Below are 14,866 nucleotides of genomic sequence, written 5' to 3'. Positions count from 1 at the left end.
ATTATCTTGTGTCTTTGCAAATCATATATTGTGTTTGTTAATGCATATTTTAATGTTTCATCAAAGAATTGTTTAAAACAAGACATGGTTTGTCTTATTATCTGATTAAACGTTGCAGCATGGTTACAGAAAGACTCCTGCAATTTAAAAAATAAAGGGCAAAAACGAAGCCCAAAAATATTAAAAAAAAAAAAAAAAAAAAAAAAAAAGTTTACTCATTCCCAGAATGATCCCATAAAAAATAAAAAAACAATCATTCAAACATTCAATTATACAAGAAGATTATACATAAGATAAATCACATTTTACAACATAAATACAATAAACAGTACCGCAGTGGTTCATATTAAATAATATACCGCATGTCAACAAACATTAATAAATTCAGAAATGCTTATCACCCAATCTGTAGTTATACAGTTGAACCCAACGCAGAGATTCACACCCTCCATCTGGCCACACCTGAATGTAACGTCAACTGCTTCCAAACACTATTAAATCAACATTAGGCATTTTCCACTGCAGAAACTTTTCCAGGTTCCTTGAAATATGCTTCACGAAGCTTTACCAGCACATGAACTATAGCCTGGACCTGTTTTTAAATGACCGGTCAGTAGGCTTAGTGAAAACCTACTGAGCTGCTGCTTTCAGTTTGAGTAGCTGAAATGGATAGTTAAATATGTAGTTGAACCATCTGCCTAATATTGTGTAGATCCCCCTTGTGCTGCCAAAACAGCTCTGCTGTGTCAAGGCATGGACCCCACAAGACCTCTGTGGTATCTGACTGGAACCAAGACAAAGTAACATATCAAAATGGCATCCACATGAATGCCAGGTCCCAAGGTTTCCCAGCAGAACACTGCCTCTGCCAGCCTGTCTTCCTCCCATAGTTCATCCTGCTGTCATCTCTTCCCCAGGCAAAGGACACACTGATCTAAAAGAAAACATGATTCATTAGACCAAACTTCTTCCACTGCTCCATGGTCCAGCTGTGAACTTTCTATCACGGCCAGCATAAAGCTTTCAAAAATTTGAACTACAGTAGTTCTTCTGTGTGATCAAGTGAGACTTGGGCGCCCATGACCCTGATGCCAATTTACTGGTTGTCCTTCCTTGCACCACTTTTGGTAGGTACAAACACTGTTGCATACCGGGAACGCCCTACAAGAATTGCTGTTTCGGAGATTGTCTAGCCATCACTATTTAGCTCTTATCAAAGTCACTCATTTTTTTTCTCTGGCTCATATCTTCTGCTTCCAACACAGTGATGCAATGCAAAGTCACATGACCTGCCAATGAAAATGGAGTGATTCCACGTTTCCGACTCTAGCATGCATGCTATCCCCATAGCATCAGCTCTTGACGCATACAGCGCTGAAGTTCCCTTGAAGGGGAGCTCAAGAACTTCATACTGAAAAATAACAAGAGCTTGCAAATAGGGTAACATTCGGATACAATTATAAGGATATGAACTGATAATGTATTAACTGCCCAAGCAACATCACTTGGCAACACTGCTCATAAAAGTCATGTATCATCGCCCTATATAGGTTCCTATAGGTTGCTTCTATGCATACATTGAGTGTGTGTTACGGTGGAGTTTATGGCAGGGGCGTAGCCAGGGCCGGATTTACGCATAGGCATTCTAGGCACGTGCCTATGTTCGCTCGTCCAGGGGGGGCCCAAACACAATGAAGAGATATATAATATTTTTGTTATACTATGGGATATCTGCAACAGTAAAAGAACCAAAACCCCAGAAGACATTGAGCAAATAAATATAACAAACAATAGGGTAAAAATGACAAACTATTTCCATGTCTTCAACCTTTTTTATGTACAGAAAACACGCTTTCCTTCTCCCGTTCTCTCCCACTGGAACATTTTATGTTTGTTAAATTCAAGTTTTTGTTTTTTAAAGGAACGACCAAGCGGCAGACAGTGAGCTGAGCATTATGTTTGACCAATTTAGCCTTCTCAAACTAACACAACTTGCCTAAAATAAACAGACATAAAACACTTCATGCATTTCACAGTATTAATTTGAACATTTAACCTAGATAAACGAGCGCTGTTAGGCACATATCCAATCGTTTGCGCGGAGAGTGGAAGCTGAAGCGCGCGCTGCAGGACATGGAGACGCCAGCGTGATCACTTGCATTTAAGGAGGGTGGGTAAATGATGACAGAAGAATATCAGAGAATACAGTATAAACAAGAAGAGACAGAACTTCATAGAAAGGCTGTGACATGACTACAAAAGGACTTAGCGTCAATACAAAAATATTCCTTATTCTATATAAAATAAAACAAATAAAAAACATATTGCAACGTAAAATAACATTTTTTAAAAATGTAGACCTTTAGGAACAGCCAAGAACAACATACATAATGGCTTTCATGCAATAGATAGACTAATTACAGTGACTTAACAGTGATGGGTTTTCTGCTGGGACTGTCGCCAGTACTGTTAAAGACATTATTAGAGCAGTAAAGGTGAGTCTGGCCAGAAACGTTTCCTCTGCGGGAGTCTGTCTGTTTGCCATCAGAAGCATCACAGCACTAGTAACGCCAATGTCATGGGTTTGATTCTCAGGGAATGCAAGAACTTCTGACATGCAATCAAGTGGCTTTGGATGAAAGCGTCTACCAAATGCAGAAATGTAAATGTAAGCACAGGACAGGAGAGCAGGCAGCTCACATTAATCATCAATATGATACAGGTCTGTTAAGACACACAGAGACTGACAGCAATATAAGACATGACACAACAGAAACATGACGTCACGTACATAACCTACCCACAAACAAACACGCCGCATTACAACCTATTTCATTCAATTCAGCAGCTTTATTTCATCACCATATCTCATGTAACAGTTAGATGTTATTTCATGTATGATTAAACTAAAAAATTAAAATCCACACATATTTATAAACAAAAGCATTTTATTTCAGTTGAATTGGAAAAGTCGTGAATGGCTTCTCCGACTCTAATGGCAGTTTTATTTTGTATCAGTCTTAGCAGACTTTACGCAGTGAGGACATGATCCTGATCACTAATCAGTGATTTCTAGGGGCCGTTTATCTGGTTTATATTTTGTCTGGTGGAAACATACAGAGCGGCAGTGAAATCAGCACACTGATGCTGGACACAGGATAACACACACACACACACACACACACACACACAGAGAGTGCTCTCCCACCAGAAATGAAATGCAGCGTCATAGCACCTGCAAATGATAATGTTCCACTGACCCACAATACACTGTAAAGGCAGAGAAATATGACACTTAAAAGTTCAAGTCTATCATCACGCCTGCTCATCCTGTACAACACTGAAAACACTCACAGACGCACACGTTTAAACACACAGACAGGTATGGTTGAATGTTAAAGTCCTTAAGTATGTGGTGGGAAAACGCTCTTCATGGTCCAGGCTGCATTTGTGACCTCAAGCTGCAGTGAATAATGGGAATAAAGCGCTCATTCGGCAAAGAATGGATGTTCCAAAGCATTCAGCGCAGAGATTCGTTTCAACGGGTCGAACGTCAGCATTTCCTGTTCAGACAGAGGAAGATGAGAGTCAACAAAAGGGTGTTCATTTAGTTAGTTTATTTGTTTAGTTATTGTGTGTAGAAACCAGTCAAAACAAACATTTAAATTAGTGTTATTTATTTAGTATCACTATTTTATATACTACTCAGAGGTCACGTTAACCGCAAATTTTCCGTCATTTATGTAATTTTTTTTTAGCAGTGACAGAAAAATCTGAAGGCCGTGCGTCACTTCGACAGATTACACTGCGGGTGATCTATTGCAATTTATAACTGTAATTCCAACACCTGTCCAGTTGGTGGCTAGTGCGCTGCAGTGTGGCAGAAGAGCACGGGATCATCAGATACAGAACAAAAATAAAGCTGTCACCAGTCTTTTGCTATGCCTTTGATTATGCACAGGTGAGTACCCACTAGTAAAGCGAAAGAGATGATCAGTTCACTGCGCTGCAGCTTCGCTTGATCTGAGGTGTCTAAAGCGGTCTATCTCACCACATTAAAGAGCGGCTGCAATTTATAACTGTAATTCCAACACCTGTCCAGTTGGTGGCTAGTGCGCTGCAGTGTGGCAGAAGAGCACGGGATCATCAGATACAGAACAAAAATAAAGCTGTCACCAGTCTTTTGCTATGCCTTTGATTATGCACAGGTGAGTACCCACTAGTAAAGCAAAAGAGATGATCAGTTCACTGCGCTGCAGCTTCGCTTGATCTGAGGTGTCTAAAGCGGTCTATCTCACCACATTAAAGAGCGCCAAAACGGTATTTATTGCTTGTATTTCCTAATAAAATGGACAGAATTTGAAATCTGAGACTTTGTTTCATATCAAAAGTAACAACGTACAAAGCTTAGCCTATTGAGATTTATTGGATGGGAGGCGCGCTATATTTACGGTTCATTCATAAACAGAAAACAGAATCGACTGGGATTTAAGAATCGATATTGGTACATAAAAATGAGAATCTATTAAAATCGAGAAATCTATTTTTTTTTTACCCAGCTCTAGCATGTTTAGTTGTTTTTAGTGGCCTCTGCTGTCACTGCGGTGTGTGTTGAACATGAAAAGTGACGCACCGTCTCTGTTCATCTGTTCTCTTCATAAATAAATGCATAAGCGTATATGCTCGTCCTGTAGCTTCATTATTAAAAATTAAAATGTGAATAAAAATACAAGCAATTAAACGTGTTACTATAATAAAAAAATTTAAATTAAAATGACGGGCAACAATAGATTATGACGGAATTTTTACGACCCTGTCCGTCAATGTTAAAGTCTAACGCAACCTCTGATACTACTATAGTTTTTTACTTTTATATTTTCATCTTAATTTTGATGTTATAGTAATTTTGTTTTTATTATTTGTATTCCGTTAAAGTGGTTTTAGTATTTCAAATAAAATTTGCAACTAGCTGAAATAATCATATATATTCTTTTTTTTCCAGTTCAGTCCATTTAAGTTCATTTATTTTAAGTAATAAAAACAGTTTTATGGACGATGATAATAACATTATTAACCCAGATACAAAAGAGATTTGGAAGATAATATTTGTGATTTCTTTGCCCCATAAAAATAATCTAGCTTTTTACAGTTTTACAGCTCCTTTAGCACATTGACTGTTGTTGTTGTTGTTTTTTACTCTGGTAACATTGTAGCTGTATGTGAAGTGACAGTGAACGTAAACGCACCAATAAGAGCTCCACCCCCTTCTCACTGATCTCAGGAACGCAGTCTGTGATTGGCTGAGGGGTTTGAGGGCTGAAGTTCTGCCGGGACAGAGTGACATCAGTGGGCCACTCGTCTTCAGCCGGCAGGCCGATCACCCTGTCAATCGACACCAGTGTTAATCACACGCTGATTTAATAAAGCAATGAAATACGCACAGTCACTGGACAAGAATCTCATGTGAAATGTTGACTATGTCTATGTCGAGTCAGTGGTTCAGGCTCATCAAGTGCTGTGACATGTCAGTCATTGCTGCTGTCGCTCATGTAATGAGAGATGTTTGCCAAAGATGATGATCTGCCATGACATGTACTGTGCTGGTCTCTCCATTATCAGCCTCTCAAACATGAGCATGTGTGTTTTTACGTACGCAAAAATCTTGCCCAGTTGGTCCACCTCTGAATCTCCACAGAAGAGAGGTCTGAAAGATGAGATGTCACATTACGAATCATTAATAACCAATGAATCAATGAGCTAATCAACAGACCTGATGGGAAAATAGAGCCATTAATCAATGGTTTATAAAAACTTTCATAAGCATAGTTCTGAGTGGATGAGCCACATTCAAAGCTGCTGAGAAATATACGATATACTGCTGAGTAGTATATAATCTGCCATTGTATATTACAAATATTATTGGCTCTCTGATGAATGATATCGCTTTGGATAAAAGCGTCTGATAAATGTAAATGTATCTGCGTAAGTCCATACAGAACAAACCAATAAAATCTCAAAATAAATCATGTATTTCAGATTCTTTTACTTAATTAAACAGGCTGCATTCAACTGCAAAACAGGGTAACTGCAAGTTTGAAATACTCAAGACATGTTTTATTTAATATACTGAAATTGGTTTGCAGTAATATGTTAATATATAAGAATTAGAGGTCGATTGATACTGAATTTAGCTGATACAATGATGATATATTTCAAGAAATCAATAACCAGGTTATTGTGCCGATATTTGTAAAATCTAGTGCTGTCAAACGATTAATCGCGATTAATCGCATCCAAAATAAAAGATTTTGTGTACATAATATATGTGTGTGTACTGTGTATATTTATTATGTGTATATAAATACATGCACATGCATGTATATATATATATCAGGAAAATATGTTATGTTTATATATTAAATACATTTATATATAATATAAATATAAATATTAACTATATACATGTAAATACACATACATATTTTCAAAATATATACTGTATGTGTGTGTATTTGTACATGCATAATAAATATACAAAGTACACAGATATATATTATGTAAACAAACACGTTTATTTTGGATGCGATTAATCGCGATTAATCGTTTGACAGGACTAGTAAAATCTATATATTGAATGTTCTAAATAAATAAGATTCTAAATAAGAAATACAATTCCTGTGAATTTGGTTCATTAATCAAGCTAATTCTTATGAAAAGGTTCATCATTTACTGGACGCCGGTAAAGCAGCATCTTTGAGGGCTTTAAAAAAAAAAAGCATCATTTTGATGTGCACTAATAGGACACTCAATAATTGCACATGAGCATTTACAGCCACCTGGAAGATGCTTTCAGCCTGATTAACTATTAAACTGCACACACAGCCCTTTATGAGCATCACTGTCAGACTCACTTGCGTCTGAACATCTCAGCGAAGATGCAGCCGGTGCTCCAGATGTCCACCGGCGTGGCGTAAGTGGTCTGGAGCAGCACCTCAGGAGAGCGATACCACAGCGTCACCACCTGAGTGGCAAGAGAAGACAGCATCAGATGTGTTTGCACTGCAGTGCGATCGGCGCTCAGGACGCGAGAGCAAGCATTTCCGTCTCACCACCGGTGTGAGCGCCATGTGGCAGCTGTAGATCCGCGCCAGACCGAAGTCAGCCAGCTTCACCTGCCCTCTGCTGGTCACCAGGATGTTCTCCGGCTTCAGGTCCCGATGCAGAACTCGATTCGAGTGCAAGAACGCCAGACCACACAGCAACTGCTGCATCAAATCCTGCATCACACGCAAACACAATGCATCTGGGTTACGTTTTATTTGCATGTGTTCTTGTTACAGTGTAATTAGTGAGTAGAGTAATATTAATAACTGCATGTATGTACTAGAAGGTTTGGGTTTGGTTGAAATGTTAGTTGCTTGTAAAAACTTGCGTGTACTTACAGTGTACTGGGTAACGACTTGGGTTAAGGTTAGGTTTAGGGGTAAGTTAAGGGTAGGTATTTAGTTATTACCCAGTTATTGTAATTACTATAACATGTGAAACAGGACTGTAAAATAAAGTGCTGCTGTTATGCACGTTACATGTGTAACAAGAAAACTGAAATGAAATGTGTTACCTACATCTGTCTTGTGTGATTGGAACATGGGTGGCTCATTTCATTTCAAAGCATTTCAAACCTTTCTGTTGACATGTTTTAGGTGAGCTTTCGCCGCTGCCCATCAGGACATGTAAGTGTTTGCATTACATATGTAATGATGTGTTTCTAAACATTGTCCAAAAATACAGCAACAGTAATATTGTAAAATATTTTTGCCATTTACAATAACGCTTTTCTGTGTGAAATATCTTTCAAATGTAGTTTATTCCAGTGATGCAAAGCTGATTATTATGCTGATTCGCTGCTCAAGAAACATTACTTAATATCAATGTTAAAAACAGTTCATTCTTTTTTCTTTTTTTTTTAATGGAAACTGTGATACATTTTATTGCTCAGGATTCTTTGGTGAATAGAAAATTCAAATGATCAGCAGGAGAGCGATACCACAGCGTCACCACCTGAGTGGCAAGAGAAGACAGCATCAGATGTGTTTGCACTGCAGTGCGATCGGCGCTCAGGACGCGAGAGCAAGCATTTCCGTCTCACCACCGGTGTGAGCGCCATGTGGCAGCTGTAGATCCGCGCCAGGCCGAAGTCAGCCAGCTTCACCTGCCCTCTGCTGGTCACCAGGATGTTCTCCGGCTTCAGGTCCCGATGCAGAACTCGATTCGAGTGCAAGAACGCCAGACCACACAGCAACTGCTGCATCAAATCCTGCATCACACGCAAACACAATGCATCTGGGTTACGTTTTATTTGCATGTGTTCTTGTTACAGTGTAATTAGTGAGTAGAGTAATATTAATAACTGCATGTATGTACTAGAAGGTTTGGGTTTGGTTGAAATGTTAGTTGCTTGTAAAAACTTGCGTGTACTTACAGTGTACTGGGTAACGACTTGGGTTAAGGTTAGGTTTAGGGGTAAGTTAAGGGTAGGTATTTAGTTATTACCCAGTTATTGTAATTACTATAACATGTGAAACAGGACTGTAAAATAAAGTGCTGCTGTTATGCACGTTACATGTGTAACAAGAAAACTGAAATGAAATGTGTTACCTACATCTGTCTTGTGTGATTGGAACATGGGTGGCTCATTTCATTTCAAAGCATTTCAAACCTTTCTGTTGACATGTTTTAGGTGAGCTTTCGCCGCTGCCCATCAGGACATGTAAGTGTTTGCATTACATATGTAATGATGTGTTTCTAAACATTGTCCAAAAATACAGCAACAGTAATATTGTAAAATATTTTTGCCATTTACAATAACGCTTTTCTGTGTGAAATATCTTTCAAATGTAGTTTATTCCAGTGATGCAAAGCTGATTATTATGCTGATTCGCTGCTCAAGAAACATTACTTAATATCAATGTTAAAAACAGTTCATTCTTTTTTCTTTTTTTTTTAATGGAAACTGTGATACATTTTATTGCTCAGGATTCTTTGGTGAATAGAAAATTCAAATGATCAGCATTTATTTGAAACAGAAATCTTTCGTAACATTATAAATGTCTTTACCGTGACTTTTGATTAATTGAATGCGTCCATGCCGAATCAAAGTATTTATCTCTTTATTTTTTCTTAACGACCCTACAATCTAGTGCAGTGCAATGCTGAATTCAATAATGAATTTAAAAAATGTTTTTTAAAACACGTCTTTCTGGAGTCATTTTCCCAAAAGCAACCATGGTTGCGAAGTCTGTCGTTACCAACAGAGTTCAAGGACAATTGAGACCATAGTTAGCTAACGATGCTTTTGGGAAACGCACCCCTGAACAGTTAGAACACTACATAATTTCAAGGGAAACATCCAGTAAATATTTTACACCACAAGGCTGTAAAGAAGAGGTTTGGAGCGTCTGAACTAGTGGACGGAAGTCTTGTCTCAGTCTGAAAACTCTTTTGAAAGCATTCAGTTTGAGCCTGAACTTCCTTCACTGTATATTTAACTTATTAAATCACTGAACCGCAAACAAACATTTGGACTTGATCTATATTTATGCCAGTGTGTTTCTACATGAAGCTTCAGATGAAGTCTGACACAATAAACATCTGGATCAGCATGGAAATCCTTTTTCCTCCTCACATAGTTGCTCAGTCAAACGACACAAATCCTCTCCACAGGAATAAACCTACAGAGCTGGATATGCAAGTCCTGTACCGGCTTCTGCAGCGTGTGAGCGAGTGAACATGTTGGTGATCTTACTCTGATCCGGTCGATGGACAGTCCGGGTGCCGGCACTTTCTCCAGATACGTCCTGAGGTCCTGATCCACGTGTTCAAACACTAGAGTTACTTTAGTTTCCTGGTCTGTTCTCAGTGTGGCGCACACGTCCATCAGCCTGAACACACACATCACACAAATCAAATGTGCCTGTTTGTATGCAGATAATAACAGATGCAGATAATAAGAATTTATTTTATTTTTAAAGTATATTTTCCTTTTTTCCCCCTAAAAAAATAATTTTAGATATCAGTATTTAACATTTTGCATCAAACATCAAAACATGATTTATGCATTTATAACTGTAGGTTAACGGCATTCACACCCTGCATTAAACAGCCTGTGTAAATGCATCTAAATGCCACTTCAGATGCAGCTTCTGTGCCACCTGTGCATTGCAAAGAAAGATTTTGTTGATACTGATTTCATTTGATTGGTAACAGCCCTATAGTGTCTTACTATTTGAATTGAATTTATTGATTAAATGTAAGAATTCGACAAAAAAGATGATGCATACATTTAATTAGGTTAGAGAAAATTGGTCTTATAAAGGTAAAAATACACATAAATTATAAAAATCTATTTAAACGTATTGGAAAAGCTAATTTCTGTTACTTTTGCAAACTAACTACCTCATGTTATGAAGAATATCAAAAGCTTTAGGAGTCGTCTGTCCATGGCAGTCCTAAACCTGCCAAAATACCAACACAATAACTGTTTTTGCTCATTTTGCAAACAAAAATATTATCTATAAAGCTACAGCAGAACTGTTGTGTGTCTCCGATCAACACACAGCAGTAGCCTAATTTGTTTCTAAGGGTGTATTCACGGACCAAATACAATATTGATTTTTTTTGTTTGGTGCGGTTCGCTTTCACACTGCTCTTTTTTGCAAGTGAACCAGAAATTGTAAACAAAACCACACGTGTGCTAAGGTCATCCATTCATTGGACAGAAATTCTCAAGCAGGGAAAACAGGAAGTGCAAAACAGGCTAATCATGGAAATCTTTCGTAGTGCAATTTTTATTCTTTTACTGATTTGGTGTTATCAGATACTAACGCAATATAAGGAAACTTATGAGCATCATATGAGACAATGTCATATGTAACGAATCAGCTCATGGGAAATATGAATAATTAACCATAACTAGTTATAATTAATTATGAATATTTTAGATCCGCTGTAGATATTTACTTGACCTCTCAGGGTCAACTGTCTTGTCAATTCTAAGAACGTTAATTTCCTGGTTAAGGGAAATAACTTTCTTACTGTACAATTTTACAAAAGCTTGTAGCATAAATCTGCATGATTAAGTGACTCCAGTTATTAGCAAACAATGAACAACGTCAAGTGTGATACAAGTAAGGTTTTATTAACTACATAAACACTTAAACTAGTCCAACATACTACATAAACACATAAACTGGTCTAACATACACATACACACACACACACACACACGCATACAGTTGGTATAGGAAAGGGTTAAAAGCTTAACGCAGTAAAGAGAAGAGAAATAAGGAATATGAAGTTATAGAACCATTTGCATATTCAGCAGATTTACACCTGAGGGAAACATCAGATTCTTAGTTCAAACACACCTTTGTAAAAAGGTGAAAATGATACCTAATGTATCAATTAATAAGACTAAGTTTGGATACTTACAAGTCTCATCTGTCTGAAAGAGAGGTTTGATGTAATCTGAAGTTTCCAGTTGATCTGTACGCATTTGGGGGGGAAGGGTTCATGGGTCCTCATATGGCTTGTTAACTGAGGGGGGTTACAGAGTATTTGTTAAATATAAAAACAAAATATATATTGTGTGTTTGAGTGGTCCAGACGCTACACATACGATGTTGTAAGTACGACTTGTCAAAAATAAAATCTATAGATAAAATACTTAAAGCATATCACAATGTTAGTTTAAACATTTAACCTAGATAAATGTGCACTATTATGTGCATATTCAATCGTTTGTGCGGAGAGTGGAAGCTGAAGCGCGCTTCAGGACATCAGTGGAAACAAATTAAATACGCCGTCATTTTTGCTCATAAAGGTAAGAACAATACATCATTCAGAACTGTAAAGGGTCTACTTTTATTTGCGTGCACTCACAAGATCAACAAAACGTTGTGCTTTTGTAAAATATAGAAAACAAATAGGATGCGTTTGCCGTCTCTGTGTTGAACAGGAGCGCTTCACAAAAATGAACCAATAGCGAATATTTTCCTTACAGACATGATGAATATATCTATAGAAAGCTTTAAATGACCACAAAACTAAATAATTCAAATCCCCCAAAAAATTTTCATTATTTCATACTTTCATTATGTAATCCGTAAAGATGCATTTATTTTCACATCCATGATGAGATGGCGAGTCAGGATCATCAATTTCATCTTTGCGCCACTGACTCAGAAAACGCTAGTTAATTAATAAATAATTCAAAAATCTCCTTACTAGTTTCCCCCAACATAGTCATGGTAATTTTTGCGGCAAGCTTTAGCCTATTTAGCGCGCTCACGTCACGTTGCTGTGCACCATGGTCACAAAAACTCATCATTTGCATGCATTTTTAAGCATTGTGGTTTAAAAACAAGTGATTTAAGCCATTGAAACGCAAACAACAACACTTGTGCGAGCTGTATGTTTCTGAGCGGGATTTCTGCAATTGGGTCGGATCGAGGTCGGGTCATATTCACACCTTAAACGAACCGTACCAGAGTTCGTTTGGAAGCGGACTGAGACCACCTCTTCAGCTGGGTCTCGATACAGTTGTTTGGTCCGCACCAGAGTGCGATTGCTGTATTCACACCTGCCCAAAAGGTCCGCACCAAGAGGGGAAACTAACTTGAGTTCGATTCAATCGAACCAAATAAGACAGGTGTGAATACACCCTAAATGAATTATTCAAAGGCCCATAATTAAAGAAATTCATTTACTTCATTCCTGAAGAAGGAATCAGCCATGTGAACAAATCAAATGAATGGATCAAAGAATCAATTACTTACTTATTAAGACATTTACCACCACCTCCTGGCAGTCTTTGATTATTAATTATAGTATAATTTTATTGAAAAAGAATTTCATGTTTCCATATTAATAAAAATCCTATTAAAGGGATAGTTTGCCCAAAAGTGAAAAATTTGTCATTTATGACCTGTATGACAATTTTTTGTCTTTAAATAAAACGTCTCGGTTACGTATGGTAACCCTCGTTCCCTGAAGGAGGGAACGGAGAGGACACGTCGGATGACCGACGAATTGGGATCTCGCTTAGAGAGACCAATCTACTTCGAGTGTAAACTAAACGAGCCAATGCACATTGGCATGCGATTATTGCATCCAGCTGCTGCTTCTTCTCTCAGTAGAGTAGTCAGGAGCAGAACGATGTGATCGCTCTGCTCCGAAGCGAAAAGCTGAATATGGGCTGCATCTGCTGCCTACTTATACTCACGCTGTGATCAGCAGCAGCTGGATGCAATAATTGCATGCCAATGTGCATTGGCTCGTTTAGTTTACACTCGAAGTAGATTGGTCTCTCTAAGCGAGATCCCAATTCGTCGGTCATCCGACGTGACGTCGAGAGTGACCGACTGAAAGGGAACTAAACTGTCTTGGTTACCACTGACCTCCATTGTATGGAGAAGTGAAAAAAAAAACTTTTCTTTTTCTGCTTTTCTCATTTATCACAATATTGGCTTTAAATTATCTTTTGGGGTAATTTCTCAGCCAAATCTGATTTGCGTTAGTTAGATTAATTAATCACCACACCATGTAATTAATTTGATACAAAATTTTTAGCACTTGACAGATCTAGTTTAAACTGAAATTTTGAACAAGACTAGTACTAGTACAGACAGTGTTTAATTACGTACACTGTTAAAAATGTTTGTAATTTTTACAGAAAAATACTGGAATAAATACTACAGTATAAACCTGTTAACTGTAAGCTACAGTGAAAAAAAAACTGTACATGCTTTAACATCACATTATGTGATTTTATTGTAAAATACTGTCAGTTTTATAGCTTTTGCAAGTAAAAATTGTCAATTTTAATATACAGTGAAAACCAGTAATTGCAGCACCTGTATTATCAGTGGTTATCAACGCATTTAAAGGTAAAAAGCAGATATTGGTAGTTCAAGTAATTTGATAAATTAACATATCACTTACTATACGCTTATAAGCTGTAAAATATACAGGTACCAATATGCCATCCTGATACACTTGAAACATTGTCACTGTACTTTTCAGTTAATTCTTTTGGCAACAATAGCTGATTTTAAGCATAAATTTAACAGGATATTTTCAACAGTGTAAGAGACCCTCTAAAAACATTAATCTAGTACAGTGGTTCTCAAGCCGTGGCCCGCCACGAATTCAAATGCGGCCCACCATGCTGAACACAATTTAAAAAATAACTTTCAGTTTTACAATTCATTTTAGTTTTTACATTAATTTAAAAATGTTTTAAAACCGTTTATGTCTAAAATTTTTGAAAAAGTTGTGTCTGCTCAATTGTGTTCCTTGCTGGAAAAAAAAATTATCTCTATGAATAATTTCAGTCAGGTTTCAGGCCCCACTATAGCACAGAAACTGCATTTGTTAAAATAACAAATGACTTGCTTCTTGCGACCAAAGCTGCATCTCATTGCTAGTTTTACTTGATCTTAGTGCTGCGTTCGACACTATAGCTCATGACATACTCATAGATCGAATACAAAACTATACAGGTATTCAAGGGCAGGCTTTAAGATGGTTTAGATCCTACCTGTCCGAAAAACCACTTTGTTTATTTTAACGGGGAGTCATCTCAATTATCACCAGAATAGTATGGCGTAGGGCTGGACGATATGGCCAAAATTGATATCACGATATATTTCTTAATTTCGGTCGATACGATATAATTCCGATATCGATATGAACACTATTTATCTGAAATAGAAATCTTTTGTAACATTACAAATGCCTTTATCATCACTTTTGATCAATTTTAAGCATCCTTGCTAAATAAAAGTATAATTTCTATAATTTCTTTCCC

General features: G+C 37.3%; 1 protein-coding gene across 1 annotated transcript in view; it reads right to left on the bottom strand.

Annotated features, from left to right (window-relative positions):
• Positions 1 to 2,563: 2,563 nt before the first annotated feature.
• Positions 2,564 to 14,866, bottom strand: part of LOC107747701 (cyclin-dependent kinase 4-like) — a 16,248-nt gene continuing 3,945 nt past the window's right edge. Inside the window, exons 3-8 of the mRNA XM_016562301.1 lie at positions 9,803 to 9,938; positions 8,147 to 8,314; positions 6,912 to 7,021; positions 5,654 to 5,704; positions 5,247 to 5,382; positions 2,564 to 3,563 (exon numbers count right to left, since the gene is read on the bottom strand). Coding sequence (XP_016417787.1) covers positions 3,489 to 3,563; positions 5,247 to 5,382; positions 5,654 to 5,704; positions 6,912 to 7,021; positions 8,147 to 8,314; positions 9,803 to 9,938 — 676 coding nt within the window. The 3' untranslated portion in view covers positions 2,564 to 3,488. The remainder of the gene's footprint in view (positions 3,564 to 5,246; positions 5,383 to 5,653; positions 5,705 to 6,911; positions 7,022 to 8,146; positions 8,315 to 9,802; positions 9,939 to 14,866) is intronic.

Source organism: Sinocyclocheilus rhinocerous, unplaced genomic scaffold (assembly GCF_001515625.1).
Source record: "Sinocyclocheilus rhinocerous isolate Xijiao unplaced genomic scaffold, SAMN03320098_v1.1 scaffold5520, whole genome shotgun sequence".
NCBI classification, from domain to species: Eukaryota; Metazoa; Chordata; class Actinopteri; order Cypriniformes; family Cyprinidae; genus Sinocyclocheilus; species Sinocyclocheilus rhinocerous.
This window is presented reverse-complemented; position numbering and strand designations above follow the sequence as displayed.